Source organism: Haliotis rufescens, unplaced genomic scaffold (assembly GCF_023055435.1).
Source record: "Haliotis rufescens isolate VD_foot unplaced genomic scaffold, xgHalRufe1.0.p SCAF_40, whole genome shotgun sequence".
Classification (NCBI taxonomy): domain Eukaryota; kingdom Metazoa; phylum Mollusca; class Gastropoda; order Lepetellida; family Haliotidae; genus Haliotis; species Haliotis rufescens.
In genome coordinates, this window is record NW_025964113.1 from 2,949,016 (window position 1) to 2,973,258 (window position 24,243).

At 44.9% G+C, this 24,243-nt stretch overlaps 1 protein-coding gene across 5 annotated transcripts in view; it reads left to right on the forward strand.

The window, feature by feature from the left end:
• Positions 1 to 2,551: 2,551 nt before the first annotated feature.
• Positions 2,552 to 24,243, forward strand: part of LOC124138691 (ena/VASP-like protein) — a 65,763-nt gene continuing 44,071 nt past the window's right edge. For 2 of the 5 annotated variants that reach the window (XM_046505480.2, XM_048382707.1), the window contains exons 1-2: positions 2,554 to 2,803; positions 7,314 to 7,451. In XM_046505480.2, coding sequence (XP_046361436.2) covers positions 2,774 to 2,803; positions 7,314 to 7,451 — 168 coding nt within the window. In that variant the 5' untranslated portion in view covers positions 2,554 to 2,773. Of the gene's footprint in view, positions 2,804 to 3,085; positions 3,173 to 7,313; positions 7,452 to 24,243 lie in introns of those variants that run through there. The other 3 variants (XM_048382706.1, XM_046505497.2, XM_046505488.2) reach the window with 3 other exon arrangements.

Here is a 24,243-nt window from a genome sequence, read left to right on the forward strand (position 1 = left end):
AACCATTTAGTATTCTGGGATGGGAGTGGGAGCCAATGCATAAGAGTTTTCTTTAAGTCATAAGATTGTTTCGGTTACTGTTTCAATACACACATGATGTTGATTTTTTTCTGACAGACGTTGCCGAATAATTTCTCTTTTTACAATAAGCTTTTTTTTCCAAACATTCAGCATTTCCAGCAGTATTTTCTGGAACATATAATCTTTTTTAACAAATACTTCCTGCCTCGCTCTAAAAGCAGGAACACGTTGCAAAACATGAGTACATGTATGTTTTAACATAACATTAACAGGTATGTCGGTACAATCGAAATTGCCTTCAATTCATCCTTTCATGATATATGTACAAGACAGGTACACCCAACCCCCAGCACCACCGACATACCCCAACCCTCGGCACCACTCACATACCCCAAGCCTCAGTACCACCAACATAACCCCACCCTCAGTACCACCCCACATACCCCCACCCTCAACAGCATCCACATACCCCCACCCTCGGTACAACCCACATTTCCCACCCTCGGCACCACACACATACCCCCACCCTCAGTACAACCCACATTCCCCACCCTCGGCACCACTCACATACCCAAACCCTCGGCACCACTCACATACCCCCACCCTCTGTACCACCAACATACCCCAACCGCAACACCATCCACATACCCCACCCTCGGCACCACCCACATACCCCACCCTGAACACCATCCACATACCCCCACCCCCAGTACAACCCACATTCCCCACCCTCGGCACCACTCACATACCCCACCCTCGGCACCACTCACATACCCCAACCCTCGGCACCACCGACATACCCCAACCCTCGGCACCACTCACATACCCCCACCCTCAGTACCACCAACATACCCAAACCGCAACACCATCCACATACCCCACCCTCGGCACCACCCACATACCCCACCCTCAACACCATCCACATACCCCCACCCTCAGTACAACCCACATTCCCCACCCTCGGCACCACTCACATACCCCACCCTCGGCACCACTCACATACCCCACCCTCGGCACCACTCACATACCCCACCCTCGGCACCACTCACATACCCCACCCTCAGTACCACCCACATACCCCACCCTCAACACCATCCACATACCCCCACCCTCAGTACCACCCACATACCCCACCCTCGGCACCACTCACATACCAAACCCTCGGCACCACTCACATACCCCACCCTCGGCACCACTCACATACCCCACCCTCAGTACCACCCACATACACCAACCTCAACACCACACACATACCCCCACCCTCAACACCACCCACATACCCCCCCCCCCCTCAACACCACCCACATACCCCCCCCCCTCGGCACCACCCACATACCCCCACCCTCAGTACCACCCACATACCCCCCACCCTCAACACCACCCACATACCCCCAACCTCAACACCATCAACATACACCAACCTCAACACCACCCACATACCCCCCCCCCCCCCCCCCAACACCACCCACATACCCCACCCTCGGCACCACCCACATACCCCCACCCTCAGTACCACCCACATACCCCCCACCCGCAACACCACCCACATACCCCCCCTCAACACCACCCACATACCCCCAACCTCAACACCAACAACATACACCAACCTAAACACCACCCACATACCCCCCACCCTCAACACCACCCACATACCCCCACCCTCAGTACCACCCACATACACCAGGTCTTCAGCAACCCATGCTTGTCGTAAAAGGCGACTATGCTTGTCGTAAAAGGCGACTAACGGGATCGGGTGGTCAAGGTCGCTGACTTGGTTGATGCATGTCATCGTATCCCAGTTGCGTAGATCGATGCTCATGATATCAATCACTGGATTGTCTGGACCAGACTTGATTATTTACAGACCGCCGTCATATAGCTGGAATATTGCTGAGTGCGGCGTAAGACAACCAACCAAACCAACATAATCCCGCATCATGATTAACATCAACAAAGTAGCCTCATTTTGATCGAGACGATTAGGTATCCACTTGTTAGAGGGCCTAGGTTTGATTTCTTTACACATTTTCATAATACTTTAATACATACCATGGTAGGTTACAACCACCGCTAACTAAGAACAGAGAATCGGGTCTAACTATCCACGAATTTCTTTCAGCATTACAAGGATCCATTCATAAATTAAATCAGTTCTCAACCATAAGTAGAGTACGATAGTCCTTTCACAAAAACAGATAAATCTCAAAGATTATATCTAAAATAACTATTTGCTTCTTGGCAAGCATCTGTGCCAAGTTAAGACCGAGGTATTAAAGCATTATCCTTAAAGGAATTCTGACACTCCAGTCACCTCCATTATACAATGGTCGAATTTCCAAGCTTTACTTAAAGTATTCTGGAATTCGACCAGTACGCCACGTGATTGCGAAGTTGACACCCCCGCTACCGCGATTACCGTTGTACCCTGAGAACCCCCGGGGTGAATATCTCACTCTGTCTCACCCCGTGTCACACGCCGCTGAGAGGGATCTATACTCTCTGTCGCCTCTCACATAAGCCGTGCAACTTTGATCGGAGTCGAACAGTCGCCGGAAAATCTCTGTCTGAGGGCGGCATTCTTCCACATCAACATCACAATAACCGATTAAAGAGCTATTTCCTGGTCAGCACCGGAGCGGAACTTCCATGCGTAAGGTCACATGACCCCCCTTATTCCCGAGGTGTGTTTCCTCCGTCAACCTGTGATACGCTTCCCAGCATCAGCTGTTGATGTCCGTTTATAACACTACTGATGGGAGTAGCCGAGAATCATATACAAGCGGTAAGTTCACTTTTAACGTGTCTAATTTCTAATTTTGACAGTTATTTCAAATGATTAATTTATGTCATAACGCAATACCATGGTTATAGATAAATGCTCATAATAATAACACATCTAATATCGTCTGAGTCCTGATATAAGCCTTTATATTTCAAGTCAGTTAGCTTGTCGTATATCTGACAGACTGATACGAATGTATTACAAAGTCAATATGGTCAATTAAACAACTGAAGCCGACGTTTAGATGACAGAGCGTCGTCGGGGTACAGTAAGGCTCCGTGCTGATGCAGTTAGTATGCCGAGTCAGTCAGCACGCTCACTAGGACAATACCTAAAACAGTCGCGCGTTCTGCTGGCAGTCAAGAGCAGGTGGGACTATGTTTATTTGCAAATGTGTTCGATCGTTTGTTTACTTTTGGTTTGAATTTAACGTTTGATCATGTGGTACCCATTTAGAAAATATTTAAACGAAATCATTTATGTCAAAGTAGTAGAATTACTGCATGTATTACCTGAACGTGTTTAATCGTGCTGGGCATGTATTTCCATATGGTACCTTCAATACTTTCAAAGGAATGGACAACATAGTTTCAAAGCTATTTGACAGATGCGTTTCATGGGAGGTACAAAGAACATGTTTTGAAAGAATTTAGGTGTTAGATAAATGCATTATGATAACTATTATTATCAGTTGTTGTTATATTAGTACATTAATATAGGGCAGTAATAGAATTACATTTACTCCATGTTTTCTTACTGTTTCCAAGGCAATGCCACATCAGTATGTATAAGATTATTGTGAAGCCTTCTTATTTCGGTATTTCGGAAACACTACTTTCCGGACGAGTATTTGTACACAAAGTGAAATTACTTCGTACCAATAATTCGTTAATCCGGAAATTTGTTAATCCGGACTATACCAGAGGGAATTAAATTAACGGGGTTTTACTATATACGTATTTGTCCTTGATACAGAGTAGGACGTGTCCCTATACCTACATCATCTGTACCTGAACGCGTTGATGATATGTGCGCCGCACTAACGTTCAGTCTCCGTGACATATCCCAGGTATTGTTTATACATATGCGCCCTACATTCTACTTCACAGCGAGTATTGATTTTTCATCAAACTAGTGGCACAGCCGTTAAAGTCAAATATCTCCTGATCACAGACCCATACAATTGACTGGCAGGTCTAGACCAGCTATATACATTAAAATACCAGCATATATTATCAAGTATTCAAAACCAATGGTCTGTTGTACTTATATAAAGTAGTCAGCTGTTTAACACGTGCAATATAGAATGTTTTAACTCCATATAACGTTGAGCATCACACAATACCGATTGTAGCTTCTGCTCAATCAAATACAACAAAATGCAGACTACAGTCCCTCATATAGACGACGCTTAGTCTCTGAAAATATATAATTTTGATAGAAACAAAAAACTCCATTTAAATTGAAAAGGAGCCCCAGTGAGAAGGAAGATGTAGAGTGAAATCTAGACTTGCTTCAGTTAGGGCTTTTGCATTACAGAAAAGTCTGGGCGGAAGGGAAAATGATATCGTTCAGGGACTGTGAAACAAACTACCCCTAATATCACAGTCCCAGTAGGATTTATCTTTGTACATGAAACATAGATTTAATTTTACACAAACGTGTCCAAAATATTTACAAACGTATAACCTGTTTCAGTCATATTTTCACTGACGTCAGCCAAATCAAATTATTATGCAACCTGATATCGTCTCGGTTTAATAACATGTAATTTATCGTCCGCCGTCTTTAACAACAATACACTCGTAGACGCCAGCCGTGCAGGGCGGCGACAGAACAAAGGTAGAGTACACATGTTGAAATTGTTTCCCATCGCTTAGTCGCGTACCAATGATACATGTTGTAGGAATTTGTTTGTACAGTGAAATGTGTGTCTGCACCTGCCAGCTGTACTGATAATATACACAACCTGCATGTCGCTATGTGAAATATGTGATCAATGTCAATCAATTGCTGTGGTTGAGATAAATATGAAGGTCGTGATTGTTGAACCTTGTCATAGGCTTGAGCCTTGTCGTGCCATTGAGGTTGTGAATGTATATTTACTGAGGTTAAAAGTGAAAGCGAGTAAACATATTTTTTTTTAGGCAATGCTAATAAAGTGAAATTATATTATGTATATTTTGGTAATAGGTGACCAGGTGACTTTGGACTACGATGTCCCAGGTTCGCTTCACCACATGTATGAAGCCCATTTCTGTTGTCCCCGGCCGACATATTGATAGAATATTTCTAAACGCGGCGTAAAACCATACCCACTCACTCACTCAAATATATAATAAAACATCGTTTACTCGAATTCCAATATAACTCGAGTTATCATTAAGACGATGTGACTTTATGGTCCCGTAAGAACCCATATCAGGCACCATGGTCTAATGTATCGACATTCCGTTTGTCTCGAACTACGGATTACTCGATACATGTTTGATTGTCCTCAGGACTTGCCAAGGTGCCACGGCACACAGTGCTGTTGTATACATTATTGCTTGCTGTGTTTGAGAGATGACCTCACAACCCTGGTAAAGTAGGTAGTGATGTCTATATTGTGTAATGACGTGTGTGTAATGACGTGTATGCACTGCGTGTGCAACCTTTTTTCTATTTTTCGGAAAAAAATGTAACTTTCTGATTACCGCATTCCATGTAACCCATGTCGAAACACCACGTGGGGAATCTGGGGCAGAATAAACCCCCAGTATCTCACGCTTGTTGTAATGGACGATTATTTGTTTGTTTGTTTGTTTGTTTGTTGTTTAACGCCGCACACAGCAATATTCCAGCTATATGAAGGCGGTCTGTAAATAATCGAGTCTGGACCAGACAGTCCAGTGATTGACATCATGAGCATCGATCCACGCAATTGGGATCGATGACATGCATCAACCAAATGAGCGAATAATGAGAATCGGGTGTTAACATGACATTTGTGACCTGGTTCATGCTCATGAGGTCAACCATTGGTCTACCTCGCTCAGATTCTGCAATTCCTTTGACTGTGGCGTAAGACAATATGCAATTACTGCTGGCCAAAGTTTAAAAGTTTATGTGGAGAGAGAGAGAGAGAGAGAGAGAGAGAGAGAGAGAGAGACAGACAGACAGACAGACACACAGACACACAGAGAGAGAGACAGAGAGAGAATAATCACTATGGACAAATATTAGATGAGACATTATTTAAGTGGTGTTAATAGTAAACTAATTTGGCCTCTTAGGGAAGCTCATTAAAAAACACCTGTATATATTTGAAAAAAAGGCTTCTTGGGATAAAATATAGCTTCCACTGACCACACCTAGTCCTCACCTTGACTGTGAAATATATTTTTTCATAAAAACAAAAACAATCTAGATATAGATAAAATCAAGTCTAGGCAACTCTATTCTACATATATGAAATTATCATCAGGAAAATTATCTGTTTCAATTTTGGAGGAGAGAAATGTATTGTGTATTAACAGATTTCATAAACTGCATATTAGTCTAGAACCACACCCAACTCCTCCCTATATGAGATGACCACTCCCTGAACATGTCCGTGAATAAACACACAACGGCCTTGTATGGTAAGAAGGTCCTACTTGAAACACGAAGCCTGTTCTTATTACAAGGAGCAATCATACTCTAGATCAATTCCACAGTCGACTGAACATCGCGCCCCTGAACGTAATTGTCCACGTGTTACGAAACTGAAGGTGCGAAATACCGCAGCAAATGTAAGCAAGCACTTGAGTCCAACCACCTCCTAATACATAACAAACTGTCAACACTGTGGTAGATCCTAAACATTCTACGCCAGGTGCCAAGTGATCGCGTCATAGCGATTGTGTTCTTATAGCCAAGAACTATAGTCGCTATTGTATGTGTTCTGGTCTTATAGCGAGGACCCTAGTCACGAAGTCGATTGTCTTCTAACTTTGGCGCTGATAACTGAAAGAGAGTGCAATTAACTATTACAATTTGTATTCCACCTCGTTTTGTTGCCAATTTGATCTGCGTGACTAAACGTCCGTGTTTGAAATGAAAGTTTGCTCTTGTGTAAGACTGAGTAGTGATCGCGGAACAGTGTTGTGACTGAGAGTCGGAGTTACGTCAGACAAACTGTCTTTAAACGATACCCCAAAGTTCTGTTATCAAAAAGGTTTTTAAACGGATGTAGTTTACACGTTTACAGAAGAAATTAAGGGCTGTTCACAACAAGGGGCATTTTAAAGTATTTTCATACGACATTGGCTCAAAGGAAGTGACATCATCGACGTTCAATGCATTGAGGGGTGATGGAGGCTTAATGGTGAACTAGTGAAATAAGGAAATTAAGCTTAAACGCATCAGAGGTAAGTACACGGGAAGGGTTTCCATGGAAACCGGCATTTCTATATTTAGCCAGAGGAGCATCTTCTGCCTGCACCTCATCGTTTCGTCAGTTTAACAGTGGCTACCATCTTACTTTCAGCGGGCAAACAGCCGGCTTGGTGAGGGGAGAGGTTCCGTCATGGAGACAATATGGCTACAACGATCGGGACCCGAGATCCCATGGGGGTTCCGACTACAAGGGGGTCGGGAATTTGGACAACAATTGGCTATACAAAGGGTGAGTCCCTACCAAGACACTCTCTCAACATCTCTCTCGTACTAACCCTTGACGCTTCTCCTTACGCATGCTTCTCTAAACATGTTTCAAAGTTTCTGTAAACGCTAGGGTGAACAAAGTCAAGATTCCTAAACAAGATTTGTTTCACGGTGTGCGATCAAAACACAGATGTAAAATCTGTGTTTTAGTTTTTTGCTCATCGCCTTTGATGAAGCGATACCTGAAGACACTCATCATATCGTATTTCAGTTACATGTATGAAATACGATCGTGTCTAGGTCGTTCTTAATATTTTCAAGGTCAGCCTCTCATAGGTAAAAGTGAGTTGACTTTATACATAGTTCACAACAAATTTCCCTCTTATCAGGTTAAATTAAGTTATTAAACTTTGACAGCTTCGAGTACACAACGAGAAGTAACCGGACACCCACAGACAGCGTCTGTCGCTCGCCTTCCCTAAATTCTTGCCCCTGGAGTTAGAGTGGGAAGTAGCGAGGGGGTCCCATAGCAGAGAAATATAATCTGAACACACGTAACCCATGCCTGATAACGATAAGAGGGACATTTATACTTGGCGCCGTAGCATATACGTACCCTGTGCCAGTATAAGACCACAACATTGTTCTGCAAAGATTTCATTAATATTCTCAAAGCCTTGAAGTGGGACGAGTCAAGGAATGTTTTTACGCCCCCTCATTTTAGTTCCCTCCAAAACAAATTCCCTGGCTCTGATGTCTGCGATGACGAAAATAGAGTGAAAGTAAACAAGTGGCTGGCGAGTTAAAGTTATTGATAGGGAAACCATCTATTACAGTCCTTGTATCTACGTGCGATTGCACCTCAGCTCCCCCTTGCGCTACCGGTGGCAGAGGGGGGTTGTAGAAAATGTGATTGCTGACCTGTAGGGCTTATGTAATTTACACTGGGGTGGTAAAGGTGAAATACGAGGGCTGTTCCGCATAGATTCTGAGTGCCTAGTGACAAGGGTTGCTGTGAGGGGGGTTACAGATTACATGGAGGGGAGGGGTTGTTCAGACACATCAGTATTTGCCCTGAACGGTTAGATCATGTATTTCATATCCCTGAGGCACGATGCTTATTATCATCATCATCATCATCATCATCATCATCATCATTATTATAGCCTAAATACAGACACCCATATTGTAGAATCTGTATGGACGCCAGGGTTGGTTTACGTGTGATATTATCGAGATTAGTTACTGTTTGTGTGTTTGTTGTTTAACGCCGCACTCAGCAATATTCCAGCTATATGACGGCGGTCTGTAAAAAATCGAATCTGGACCAGACAATCCAGTGACTGACATCACGAGCATCGATCCACGCAACTGGGCTACGATGACATACTAGTATATCAACCACGTCAGCGATTCTGATCACTCAATCTCGTTTGCCACCTCTTACGACAAGCATAGTCGACTTTCACGGCAAGCATGGGTTGCTGACGACCTATTCTAACCCGGATCTTCACGGGTCGATATATAAGTTACTGAAGTTGACAAGCTAGATGATGAGTATATAGTATGGGCGGTTGTTGAGTCATTATTCACGTCCTAGTGGTAGGGCTGTTTCCGGGTTTGACTCACACCAAAGCTTGACTCTGAGGGCAGGGTGATACGGAATACTGTATACTGAGCCTCAGTTTGAAAGAATTTCTGTTGTTTATATTAGTTATAAAATGTTGGCAGCTGTTTAAATCTGGATATGAGATGCTGAAACATACCGGCATTCTGGGCATACCTACTTGATATGAAAGATAAATTTAGGGGAAAATATACTTCGCAGCACGCAATTTAGCAATACCCGAGGAATTGACTGTGCAGATTATGAAAGAATAAGCTGGATCATGTGCGGACAATTTGACCAGACAACTGCATTCTCATGACGGCCTTACAACGACTGTTTAACCACCCATTACAGTCAACTAGTTTTCTGGGTAGAGCTGAATGTATGGTGGGGAGTGTGGGTGGTGTGGTGGGGAGTGTGGGTGGTGTGGTGTGGAGTGTGGGTGGTGTGGTGTGGAGTGTGGTTGGTATGGTGTGGAGTGTGGGTGGTATGGTGTGGAGCGTGGGTGGTATGGTGTGGAGTGGAGTGTGGGTGGTGTGGTGTGGAGTGTGGGTGGTATGGTGTGGAGTGTGGGTGGTATGGTGTGGAGTGTGGGTGGTATGGTGTGGAGTGTGGTTGGTATGGTGTGGAGTGTGGGTGGTATGATGTGGAGTGTGGGTGGTATGGTGTGGAGTGTGGGTGGTATGGTGTGGGGAGTGGGTGGTATGGTGTGGAGTGTGGGTGGTGTGGTGTGGAGTGTGGTTGGTATGGTGTGGAGTGTGGGTGGTATGGTGTGGAGTGTGGGTGGTGTGGAGGGTATGGTGTGGAGTGTGGGTGGTGCTGTGTGGAGTGTGGGTGGTATGGTGTGGAGTGTGGGTGGTGTGGTGGGTGGTGTGGGTGGTGTGGTGTGGAGTGTGGGTGGTATGGTGTGGAGTGTGGGTGGTATGGTGTGGAGTGTGGGTGGTATGGTGGGGAGTGGGGATGGTATGGTGTGGAGTGTGGGTGGTATGGTGTGGAGTGTGGGTGGTATGGTGGGGAGTGTGGGTTGTATGGTGTGGAGTGTGGGTGTGGGTGGTATGGTGGGGAGTGTGGGTTGTATGGTGTGGAGTGTGGGTGGTATGGTGTGGAGTGTGGGTGGTGTGGTGGGGAGTGTGGGTGGTATGGTGGGGAGTGTGGGTTGTATGGTGTGGAGTGTGGGTGTGGGTGGTATGGTGGGGAGTGTGGGTTGTATGGTGTGGAGTGTGGGTGGTATGGTGTGGAGCGTGGGGGGTGTGGTGTGGAGTGTGGTTGGTATGGTGTGGAGTGTGGGTGGTATGGTGTGGAGCCTGGGTGGTATGGTGGGGAGCGTGGGTGGTGTGGTGTGGAGCGTGGGTGGTGTGGTGTGGTGTGGAGTGTGGTTGGTATGGTGTGGAGTGTGGGTGGTATGGTGTGGAGCGTGGGTGGTATGGTGTGGAGTGGAGTGTGGGTGGTATGGTGTGGAGTGTGGGTGGTATTGTGTGGAGTGTGGGTAGTATGGTGTGGAGTGTGGGTGGTATGGTGTGGAGCGTGGGTGGTGTGGTGTGGACTGTGGGTGGTATGGTGTGGAGTGTGGGTGGTATGGTGTGGAGTGTGGGTGGTATGGTGTGGAGTGTGGGTGGTATGGTGTGGGGAGTGGGTGGTATGGTGTGGAGTGTGGGTGGTGTGGTGTGGAGTGTGGGTGGTATGGCGTGGAGTGTGGGTTGTATGGTGTGGAGTGTGGGTGGTGTGGAGGGTATGGTGTGGAGTGTGGGTGGTGTGGAGGGTATGGTGTGGAGTGTGGGTGGTGTGGTGTGGAGTGTGGGTGGTATGGTGGGTGGTGTGGGTGGTATGGTGTGGAGTGTGGAGGGTATGGTGTGGAGTGTGGGTGGTATGGTGTGGAGTGTGGGTGGTATGGTGGGGAGTGTGGGTGGTATGGTGGGGAGTGTGGGTGGTATGGTGGGGAGTGTGGGTGGTATGGTGTGGAGTGTGGGTGGTCTTCTACAAATTGACTGGACAACAACCCTGTGACCGAAATATTAGTCTGTCTTCATCAAATTGGTTGGACAAGAACCCAGCTGTTATGGTTAATATGTAACAACTGTCACCCGTCCACCCGTGGAGTGTGGTTGGTATGGTGTGGAGTGTGGGTGGTATGGTGTGGAGCGTGGGTGGTATGGTGTGGAGTGGAGTGTGGGTGGTATGGTGTGGAGTGTGGGTGGTATTGTGTGGAGTGTGGGTGGTATGGTGTGGAGTGTGGGTGGTATGGTGTGGAGTGTGGGTGGTGTGGTGTGGACTGTGGGTGGTATGGTGTGGAGTGTGGTTGGTATGGTGTGGAGTGTGGGTGGTATGGTGTGGAGTGTGGGTGGTATGGTGTGGGGAGTGGGTGGTATGGTGTGGAGTGTGGGTGGTGTGGTGTGGAGTGTGGGTGGTATGGCGTGGAGTGTGGGTTGTATGGTGTGGAGTGTGGGTGGTGTGGAGGGTATGGTGTGGAGTGTGGGTGGTGTGGAGGGTATGGTGTGGAGTGTGGGTGGTGTGGGTGGTGTGGTGTGGAGTGTGGGTGGTATGGTGGGTGGTGTGGGTGGTATGGTGTGGAGTGTGGAGGGTATGGTGTGGAGTGTGGGTGGTATGGTGTGGAGTGTGGGTGGTATGGTGGGGAGTGTGGGTGGTATGGTGTGGAGTGTGGGTGGTCTTCTACAAATTGACTGGACAACAACCCTGTGACCGAAATATTAGTCTGTCTTCATCAAATTGGTTGGACAAGAACCCAGCTGTTATGGTTAATATGTAACAACTGTCACCCGTCCACTTACTCCAAGCAGCGATTGTAGACTCTGCTGTTTCTGCTGGCCACGGGCCATAGGGCCATCAGCTACGTGGACTCTGGGGGCCTTCTTACAAGCAACGTCCCTGTGTTGGTACTCAGTATGTATGTAACACATATGTATCTTACTGAGCCAAACATACAATAGTGGCCTTAGGGTCACAGCTCCCTTCGAGTATATGCTCGGGACTCACACACATCTGTATAGTACATTAACACTGCATACCGCCCCAACGTTGTACCCCGGGTACAAGAAGTCATACATATGACGACACGAGTTTTTATTCGAACTACACGTAGATGGTGCACATTCTGGGAGGATCTGCCGTGTGGTTGACTTATACTTTTGTCTTTGGATACTCGCCAGTACGTGTTGCCATGGTGATGACAGTCTGGCACTGGTGCATGGAGACCTGTCATTCGTTTTTCCAAGGAATATTTCGGTGACTTCCAACCATTTCGACACGTGATTTATTTCTCATCCACGGAGATATCTTCATTCCAGATACTACGCGTCCATTTTGTCAAACGATTCAAGTTGGCCATCAATACTTCGCACGGCTTGTTCAAGGCCCTGGTAACATTGGTTGGTGTCTCGACACTCGCAGAATGAGTGGACGCGGACTTAAATTAGCCGTGGTGAGTTATTGTGGATTAAGAGTGTCGTTTCTACATTCTATAGGACGTGAACATGGCTTTAATTCTAGTGTAAGATCTGATGCTATTGAATTTCTGACAAGTATTTTCTGTAGGTATGTTGTTTTGTACTATGTAGCCTGTCTCACGAACGTTGTTCCGAACACAAACCCCTAACGTCAACACCCCTCCACACCAAGCCCATTGCGTGTGTCTGTCCTTATATCATGTAAACAGCGAACTGATTTGGAGGGAGCGTTGGCTGCAAAGTTTGAATACTTTTTTTTACTTAATTTCAAAGAAGAAAGATGTGTCTCTAGTTTCTCCAACAATGTTTATTCGTCTCTCTAGTTATTTCTTAACCTCGAATGCAAACATTCAAACATGGAAATTAAACACGGATTCGTTTTTTTCTCGAAAGCTATTTTGGGATTTCCAGACACGCATTTAACTTTAGGCAAGCACTTGAGACAAGAACATTGGACTGAATTAGATTTCGCTTTATAAAAGTAAATTTTTATCTTCTTTTGCTTTGAGTGTGCTTCACCCTTGGCTCCAATTCTGTAACCACATGTTAGGCAATCCTCTTGCAGACAGCCATGACACTATCTTGTGAGTGATAAAAGCCAGAATGGAATTTATTCCGAACTAAGATCCAAGGGAAACCATCTTACCTGATATATCGTAAGGTATATTCACTTTGTGTTGGAAGTATCGCGGGGGTGCTGAGCGCTCAGCCTGGGGCACGCTAATCAACCTACTTGTGGAAGTGTGATGTGGCTCGGACCTCTAATATTTCAGTACCAGCAGCCAAGTTTATCTTAAGGAGGTGATAGTTGTCGATATTGTGACGTACAAACCCACAGATAAAAACCCTAACATGTCTAAAACATTTATTTGTTTACCATATTAATATTAAATAATAAATACTAGTTGAATATCATGTCAACGCCAGAGAATAACCATCCTCGATTATCCACCGAAACAGACTCAATTGGGCGTAAAACAATCTTTAAAGAATATTAATCTCCAAGTCATGTGGTATAATTATATTGTGAACCTAATGTGGGCAGCGGATCTTGATATCTAAGGGCCACAACTCCGCATTTGACCACATTCGTCACCATTCGCATCTTTCCGTGACCTATAAGCTCATTCCGAAATGACACGAAATATCCCGAAATGACACGAATGCTTAGACCACTCTGCCTTCCTATTTGTTAAACTATAATGGAAATATTTTACACCAGACAGCCGATGAGGGGCCACCAGCGTCGCTTCCAACAAGGGCCGCCTCCGTGGTCTAGTGGTAGAGCCTCTGCCCGGAGAGCGGAAGGTCCGGGTTTCTATTCCCGGCCGCGTCATACCAAAAGACGTTAAAAGATGGTACTTGTTGTTACCCTGTCTGGGGCTCGGCATTAAGGGACTTAAACAAGGACTGGTCGACCCGGAGTCAGTATACTGTGCCTGAGTACACATGTTAAACTGCGGCATGGTATCTCAGTATGCTAGCTGTATGAATCGGCATCAGTACGGATTAGTACAAGCAGACACACACACATACACACGCTCACGTTGATCTATCATCGCTCGTTGTATATATACCAACCTAGTTGGTCTATCATCACTCGTAGTGAATATACCAACCTATTTGGTCTATCATCACTCGTAGTGCATATACCAACCTAGTTGGTCTATCATCACTCGTAGTGCATATACCAACCTAGTTGGTCTATCATCGCTCGTAGTATATATACCAACCAAGTTAGTCTATCAGCACTTGTCCTACTTTTACTGCCGCGTGCAGTGGCGTGCCATCCCTTGATGGATATCACAGGCAGTTGCCTCTGCGCATGCCCCACTGTCTGTAGCACGTGGTGCTGGAACCCAGCCAACCAGAACCTGTCGTACCGGATGACACACACTGTGGTCGTTAAGAAGGTGGTAGCCTTCAACAAGGTGTATAATCTGAATGCTTCTTCGTCTTGGATCTGAATAATATAGTTCCTTTCTTGTACCTGACTACTGGCGTTGACTTCCATGCTCCGATTTTTGGAAGTCTCTGTTAGGTAACACAACATAAATACCAGGCAGGCAGCCATTGCATATACACCAAATAATACTGGCAAAACATATTGTTCTGACGCCCGGACTAAGATGCGAGCCTCAACAGTAACTTTAGAGCGGGCACCACACAAATGGCCAGGGTGCCGTTGTACAAAGCGATCTTAGTGCTAAGGCGGTCGCAACTCCCATACCTAACATAGACTTGCGACAGTAGCGCTATGGTTGTTTAGTACAACGGCGCCCAGTCCTGCGCCATGACTGTGGAATATATTTATTTAATGAAAACAAAACCAGCCTAGATATATAAAAAAGCAGGTCCAGCCAGCTCTATTCATATGAATTCAGCATCAGGAATGTTTTTGTTTTAATTCTGGAGGAGAGAAATGTATTGTGTAAATGAAAGATTCCATAGATTATAGGTAAGTCTAGAACCACACCCAATTAGGCTTTGTGCAACAAAATAGAATAACGTCGTAATAAAACCGGTTGTCATTCAACGATTTACGGTTGACCGAAGGTTCCATGACCTTGACGGAAGGTCCTACAGAGAGGTATCGGGTATTGCCTTGTCTTCATTTAACATCAGGACACTGACATCACTTACGTGGCATCGTTGCGGGGACACTAGTCTGACAGTCCCGGAACTATACTATTGTTTCCCTCCCGCTCAGTCCTTACTGTCACGCAATAGCCCTAAATCAAGCAAGTTTAGGTTATATACAGGTTCTGAATCCCATCTCACTGGGCTCCTTTACCATTTTAATGTAGTTGATTGTTTCCATCAAAATTATATATTTTCAGCGACAAAGCGTTAGTCTACGGAGACAGATTAAACACTCAATACGCTCTCCCACCTGTCCCTGGTGTGTGTGGTCCATACACGATTATTCCAGGAGAGTAGATTTTGTTTGTCTGGTTTTAAGTTGTTTAATGCCTTACTCAACAATATTCCAGCTGTACGACGGCAGTCTGTAAATAATCGAATCTTGACCAGACAATCCAGTGATTGACAGTTTGAGCATCGATCCACGCCATTTGGGTACGATGACATGCATAATCCAAGTAAGCGAGCCTTACCACCCGATCCCGTTATTCACCTCTCACGACAACCTCTCACCTTTTACGGCAAGCATAGAACAGAAGACTATTTAACCCGGATCTTCACGGGTCTCAGGAACGTAGAACATAGTATCCCCTTGTTACTGGGTGTGGGGTAGTCATAACGATGACTGATATCAATGTATGGACCTGTGGTTGATACAAGAAGCAACTTGCCCATACATCTCACGGAGTCAGTAGCCAGAAACCACGGCAATAACACGTTGTTTTATCTGGACAGCGTTATCAAGTCACAAGGTTTACTCCCTTTTATACATATTTCAGAAGAATCACCAGCAACTAGTTTTACAAACTGTACCCGACATTTAAATGTAATTCCTCTTAATTTCAGGTCTAGAGCTTTAAAGAGAATAGAATGTAATGCGGGTTATTGTTTTATCAAATTACATGATCTTGGTTATTTAAAGAGACCAGTTAAACGTCAACCCATGAGAGCTTTTCATAAATCATATACCACTCAAAATAGGTTAAAGATCACTCGATACTTTCACATTACTATAGTTAATCTGTCACGGCATAACAGATTAACTGTAGTAATATGAAATAATCGGATGATCCTTAAGTTCTTTTGAGTAGTGTATCTACCATAAAACACATGCAAGGGAGTGCAAAGAAAACTGGAAGCGAGATATATTTAAATATAAACTGCCGGGCAACAGAAAGTATACACCCATGTTTGATGGTGGCTAAACATGAAACAAACAAGAAATAGTTATTCGTTAGTGATGAATTTGATACGGGTATCTAGCTAAATACAATCTTCTTCTTCTAAACAAGAATCTGTAAACAGAAATTTAATATGTTCCATATTTCATGCGATGAAGCAACGTCATCAATCCTTGTTGTTTTTAGCTACAACTTCAAATTAACATAAACTGTTTATTGTTATCGTATATGCATCATTCCAGTAACCATGTCGGGCCATCCATTGTATGGCTGCAACTATTGCACGCACCAAGGGCCGGTGGCCCACTCAAGTACATAAGTAAACAACGGTTATAACGAACTCATGGGGACTACTAATTTTAGTTCGTTATAACCGTAGTTCGTTATAAGCATATATTCAGAATAACTACAACAAAAAGTCGGGGCCAAATAAGTAAGTTCGTTATATCCGTCAGTTCGTTATAAGCGTGTTCGCTATAACCGTAGTTTACTGTAAATAAAGAATTGATACGGGTATTGTTGTGTTTTGTACCTTAGGTTTTCAGTGTTTCGGCAACTTCAGCCTAGTAACGTTTTGAAAACGTTTGTAAATTTCGGTTAAATCCAATTTTTAAGAGTATATTTTCTTTGCCCGTCATTTTGCACGAATATGGTAATTTCACTGAAGCAGATGTTGGTGACTATGTATGCAATGTGTAGTTCATATATTCATCCTACATCTACATCGTCACTGCTTACAGCTGACGTTGTTTGTATCCGGCACCTGTTGGTGTAGTTATCTACCGCCTGACTCTTATAATGGAATACAACCCTTCTTTACGGAAACACTATTAACTTTGCATTTATCCCGCGTTCGCCATCTGCCCGACCGCCTAGAATGTACATCTCCCCCGACCAATTCTGCTGTTCCTCACAACACACGGTACCCCCTATATACCAGTTACATCTGACGATACAGTACGTAGGCAACACAATCCTATGTTTCAGCCCTTTGCATAGCTGCAATAATTCTGGTATTGAAGGCAGGTGAGACTCATATTTCAATTCCACCGGGGAACACCCGCCATAGTCGCTTCCACGTTCAGTTTCCTTCTGCTGTAGCGCGTGCCACTGTTTCCGCACGGTCCGACACCGGGGCGTTCATATGCATATCTTTTGTTACTATGGCAACACATCTATACTAATTGTGGCCGGCTGTTCGGAACACCTGGTTGGAGTGTGTTAGTCGGCCGGCCGGCTGTCGGGGCAGATAACAGCACACATGAACAGGTCTAGTCACAGCCTACCACCAATACAACACTATAATAACCTATCTCCCGATAAAGAAATGCGAGCCCTTAAAAAACTGATGAGACTAGATTACATTCAGATACCCTACCTGTCCTGATTTCAAATTGTTATATTGTATTTATGTTTTTATAGATTGATTCATATTCAGATTGTGGTTTTATTAGTAGTTTTACTGCACTACATTGTTTGTGTTTTTATGTATAATCCTGATTGCTAGCCATTTATAAAGTATCTACACGACAGAGGACATCTGGCATCACTTCCCTTGTCAACGGATTAAACTCAGTTCCATTCGCAACTACCGGAGTATTATCTTTTAAAAAATTACCGTATACTATTTTTTCGTCTTTTAGTGCAGAATCGGCGGCTGTCATGTACTTCATAAAGACACGTACATTCATTACTCTAATTAGTGCCTTTATCTTTAGTAGTAGTAGTAGTTGTAGTAGTAGTGGTAGTGGTAGTAGTAGTAGAGTAGTAGTAGTAGTTGTAGTTGTGGTAGTAGTAGTAGAGTAGTAGTAGTAGTAGTAGTAATAGTAGTAATAGTAGTAGTAGTAGTAGTAGTAGTAGTAATGAATTGTTTATTTGAATGTCACACGCACTTGTACGTACAATTGTATAAAATATACATAAAATATACAAATTATATACAGTGCGTCCAGCCATTAATTGGCTTAAGACACACAAAAATATCACGGTTGCATGCATTAAAATAGTAACTTTTAACGGCTTTAATGAGAAAAACGTTAGTACATTGTTTGACGTCTTATAACATCTTAAAAAGTGCTCAAGCTAACATATTTTGAATTTTAATATCATTCATAAGAAAAACAAACTTATCTTCATTGATAACTAGAACTCTCAGACGTGTCAATGACCTGGTAGATATGCAGGATTAGCCTGTTTCTAATCATCGTTCGTTTCTTATATTTCCCCTATTTCTTCAACAGTGTATGTGTATTCATCTCTCAACTTCACAGAGAAAGGGCTGCTTAAGCTTGTATAAATATTTAACACACATAATATGTTTTGTAATGTTTGATAAGAACGTGAACATATTTCTACCACATGTTAACACATGGTCTGGTATTGGGTTACGTTGACTTTATGCTAGTTCTCCATCACCTTGTATTTGCCATATCAGCGCTGTAGCTGACCGTGTACTCCACGTGATACAGATTAGTGGTGACCACTACAACCCACTTAGTGTCTGTTTGGTCTTAATTACCACCCGTGGCTATCAAAGGATCTCATTTATAACAGTAGTCCCGACCCCCTGTCCGAACACAAATGCCGTATTTCCTGAAATAAGAAAGTTGATATTCTTGTTTAACGGGGAAGCTGGTTGTTGCATCTTCATCCTGCAATCTTTCCGAATGGCTTGCCTTGAGTTAGAGCATAGACACACAGGTCTTATAGATATGGTTTACTTTGAGAGGGATAGGATATTCCGAATAGGTATTTGAGATATAACATCTGTTCCTTAAATATAACAGTTGCTGGCTTGTCAGTGGTATGAGTGTAATATAGTACTTTATCTGGTAAATATTGGATTCCACGAAGTGTGAATCGTGTAGAATGTGTTCAAATGGCACGTGTATCACTTGTTGTTATTACTATTTGTAGTCTTTCGTTTGGGTTTATTATGGTAATGGTCTGTGTTGTGGTCAGTCGGTCCATTCAAGGCGTGGGAGGCGTCCGTATCAGGTTACAGTTTCAACACACGACCTCACGTGCATGCCTCAAGGTCGTATTTACAAACGGATTGCTACATTACGAGGCTGTCAGTGTTTGGACACGTGTAACGGAATGGCGCATGGGTAATCCTGAAGACATATTGTTAATGTGTTTGTTTAGTAATTCTACTTGTAGATACAGAATATAACATCATGTAAGAATGTCCACACAACTTGTTCTGCACCGACCTGAAATCTTCCTTAAACACAGAAACAGACAACAAACACACACTACCCCATCCCAAACCTAAAGTGCAATTGGGACATCTTATTAATAATATTAGTATTCATGCTTCGTGGATATTGGTAAAAGACCACATGTTTATATATTTATTACAATCATATTCCTCTCTTCTCAATCCACCGACTCAGTAAAATATGCTTCCAAAACTAAATTATACAGAAATATTCTCAATGAACCTGTTTACATACCATTCATATGTCACCATGTTTAGTATTATAAACAATTGTAAACAATATTGTAATGTAATGTGTCTATCTATCCATCTATCCATTAAAGTTCTCTGCGCAGGGAAACGGTGCCAGGAATTGTAAATTGTTCTTAAGTAAGAATTGGTGCCAGAACTAAGGAACGAATTAGGGTGAAAGTACCAGTCTAAATTCCTTCGCAGCGGTCACTGAGACCTGGCGGTGTTGCCAAGCATTATGAGTCCATTACTGGATACCGTGATTCGAATAACACGTTCACACCGAGAGAATCACCATGTGTATGGGGTTGCCTTCAAGGCAAGGTGAATTCTCGCGCTCCAAACACATTAAAACCTTGACCCGTGTAATATTCATACAAACAGACATTTCCACATCTTTCTTACTTTCAGTATCATTTATTTGTTTATGTCGACGATACGTGTTCGCCTGTTCTTTGTAGTTGGTAAGTGTGTGAGGTTGGTTTAACCAAAGACGTATATTGACCTATATACCAGTACGTTTGGCGCTGTTTTAAACAGTATTTAAGCCACATCACGGCGTGACAGCTTGACGTGGGAGGAAAGCCCGAAGTGGTGTAGGTCTTAGACGTTTACCACTTCGGTGAATCCCACTAGAACGGGTATGGTGCTGACAAACCTTGACATAAAATCGCCCCCTGCCGTCCTACCTAACCCGTCCAATATATTACAAGTCGTCCCTTTACTTCAAACGCTTGTCCGGAAACATTTGGTAATAAGCAATGTGTCAAACCCAGAAACCCAATCACACCCATGTGAACCCATTCACCTTGTAGCGAGGAGGCCACATGTCTATAACGGCGTGGTATGGTGTTGGCAGTATCTCATTGAAGCAAAAAAAACACAAAATATCCTAACATTCTTGGGAAAATCCATATTTCTTCAGTTTCTGAATATGAAGACATTCTCTGGGCTTCTTTATATTATGTATTAGAAACAATTTGATCAAAATATAATCTTGCAGACATATTTCAGATTTATAGCTTGTCTATGGCTTATGCAAATCAGTGTCTTAATGTTAAGTATTAAGAATTGGATTCTATTAACATGTTTACCAAACACAAGCGATTCACAAAGTGATGCATATGCGTTGTCTTTACAGCAGTGGGATTTCTCTCACGTCTAACAGAATACTTTATTTGATATTCACTGTAATCTCTGTCACAGGGATAACCAATCTGACTCAAGTCATCGTCCGCAGCAGCATCGCAAGATGAGTGATGCGGCCCTTCAATGCTCGTTCACCCACCTGAACCTGGTCTTAGAGTACGCTTGTATGCGATAGTGTCTGGGTCTGGAAGGGTGATTCAGCGTAAACCTGACTCTGCCATCCATCACTATTAGAACTGGGTCTCCTTTTTAGACTTTTCATTCTGTTCCCTAATATGTGTGATAGTGTTTGTGTCAAAATATTATACACAGCAGTTTAATGATTGTTAAATTGATTTCATTATCTATATCACTTTTCGAATGAAGTTTATTTTATTTCATAGACTTTATTTGATTTTGATATATTATACATACAGATGTTACACTTTTGATATGTATGCATTAGACCAAAATGTGTCTCAAGGCTGATTTTAGAGATTTTCATGATGTTTAAAATATCACCACACTGGCTCATTCTTTTCAAGTTGGAAAACCAGCATTTATCACTCATTTAGCTTTTCTTATGATCATAACGGAAGTCCAAACTTGCAGGTGTAAGAAAAAGGGTATAGCATTGCCGTATCTGACATGTTTTACAAGTTACATACCAATATTTCCAGTGGATCTAAATCGCCTTTATCCTACCCCGTCCTTTGTATGGTAACCATGACTACAGATCGCTTTATTCGTATCTGAACACTATGCAGAATATTGTTTAGATATGGATGTATGTTTCAAAGTAAACTTCACCCTTTCCTCTTAGTCTCTATTCGAGTCTCACGTTATAGGGACTTTTATTGCTGTCATACTGTACGTGTATGTGTGATAGACTCGTGAGGAATTAGTCTTCAGCAACCCATGCTTGTCGTAAGAGGCGACTAACGGGATCGGGTGGTCAAGGTCGCTGACTTGGTTGATGCATGTCATCGTATCCCAGTTGCGTAGATCGATGCTCATGATATCAATCACTGGATTGTCTGGACCAGACTTGATTATTTACAGACCGCCGTCATATAAGTGGGATATTGCTGAGTTGATACACAACAAACACACAAACATTGTGTGATAGACATGACGTTGCACTCTGTTTGTGCACGGCCATTACGTTATGCACTGCCAATAATGACCTGATATGGATGGTAGTTTCTAGGTTAACTTCACGCTGTCTACATGTCTCGAAGTGATTTTCAATTTATTTTGTAGGCTTTTATATTTTTTCACACCATGTCCTAATTTCCTAATAACCACGACGTGAAATAGTGTGTATGTCAGTCCATGCGAGCATAGCCATGTATACAAATATGGCGGACTGCCAAAGTGCCAATGGTTCTGGTAAGGCAGGGTCGATTTTAACCAGCCCATGTTTCTCTTTCTCAATAGTTGTCATTATGGAAAAATGTATCACCATTATTATGTGATAAATATTTTTGCACTTTTTGTTTATTCGAATAAATCTGATCTGATATTTGTTTATGCTCTCGATGATACGGTTTCGCCTGCATCTTTAAGCGTAGAGGTGGTCTTTGACCGTATGATATGGCTCTGGTAAAAAGCACAACCTAGGTCAAACGTTGCCAGTAACACGATTTATGCAAACCTCCTTTGTTTTCGTGGCATTTCGAAGCGTATGCTTGGAATCTACCCCCATAGAACTAGGCCGTCATTGCATGGTGCTCCGCAGGACACTCGGTGACTGGTCACAGGAGGGCTACAATCAAACGTTTCCATTATTGGCGAGGCTGTCAACCCCTACCTCCCCCTAACACTACCCACGGGCCTCCAGTCCCCACCACCCCCTAACACTACCGACGGGCCTCAAGGCCCCACCATCCCCTAACACTACCCACGGGCCTCCAGTCCCAACCATCCCCTAACACTACCCATGGGCCTCCAGCCCCACCACCCCCTAACACTATCCGAGGGGCCTCCAGTCCCCACCAACCCCTAACACTACCCACAGGCCTCAAGTTCCCACCCCCCCCCCCCCCCCAACACTACCCACGGGCCTCCAGTCCCCACCACCCCCTAACACTACCCACGGGCCTCCAGTACCCACCACCCCTAACACTACCCACGGGCCTCCAGTCCCCACCACCCCCTAACACTACCCACGGGCCTCCAGCCCCACCACCCCCTAACACTACCCACGGGCCTCCAGTCCCCACCACCTCCTAACACTACCCACGGGCCTCCAGCCCCACCACCCCCTAACACTACCCACGGGCCTCCAGTCCGAACACCCCCTAACACTACCCACGGGCCTCCAGCCCCACCACCCCCTAACACTATCCACGGGCCTCCAGTCCCCACCACCCCCTAATACTATCCACGGGCCTCAAGTTCCCACCACCCCCTAACACTACCCACGGGCCTCCAGTCCCCACCACCCCCTAACACTACCCACGGGCCTCCAGTCCCCACCACCTCCTAACACTACCCACGGGCCTCCAGCCCCACCACCCACAAACACTCCCCACGGGCCTCCAGTCCCAACCATCCCCTAACACTACACATGGGCCTCCAGTCCCCACCACCCCTAACACTACCCACGGGCCTCAAGTTCCCCCCCCACCCCTAACACTACCCACGGGCCTCCAGTCCCCACCACCTCCTAACACTACCCACGGGCCTCCAGTCCCCACCACCTCCTAACACTACCCACGGGCCTCCAGTCCCCTCCTAACACTACCCACGGGCCTCCAGTCCCCACCACCTCCTAACACTACCCACGGGCCTCCAGTCCCCACCACCTCCTAACACTACCCACGGGCCTCCAGTCCCCACCACCCACTACCCACGGGCCTCCAGTCCCAACCACCTCCTTACACTACCCACGGGCCTTCAGTCCCCACCACCCACTACCCACGGGCCTCCAGTCCCCACCACCCACTACCCACGGGCCTCCAGCCCCACCACCCCCTTACACTACCCACGGGCCTCCAGTCCCCACCACCTCCTAACACTACCCACGGACCTCCAGTCCCCACCACCCACTACCCACGGGCCTCCAGTCCTCACCACCCCCTAACACTACCCACGGGCCTCCAGTCCCCACCACCCACTACCCACGGGCCTCCAGTCCCCACCACCCCCTAACACTACCCACGGGCCTCCAGTCCCCACCACCTCCTAACACTACCCACGGGCCTCCAGTCCCCACCACCCACTACCCACGGGCCTCCAGTCCCCACCACCTCCTAACACTACCCACGGGCCTCCAGTCCCCACCACCCACTACCCACGGGCCTCCAGTCCCCACCACCTCCTAACACTACCCA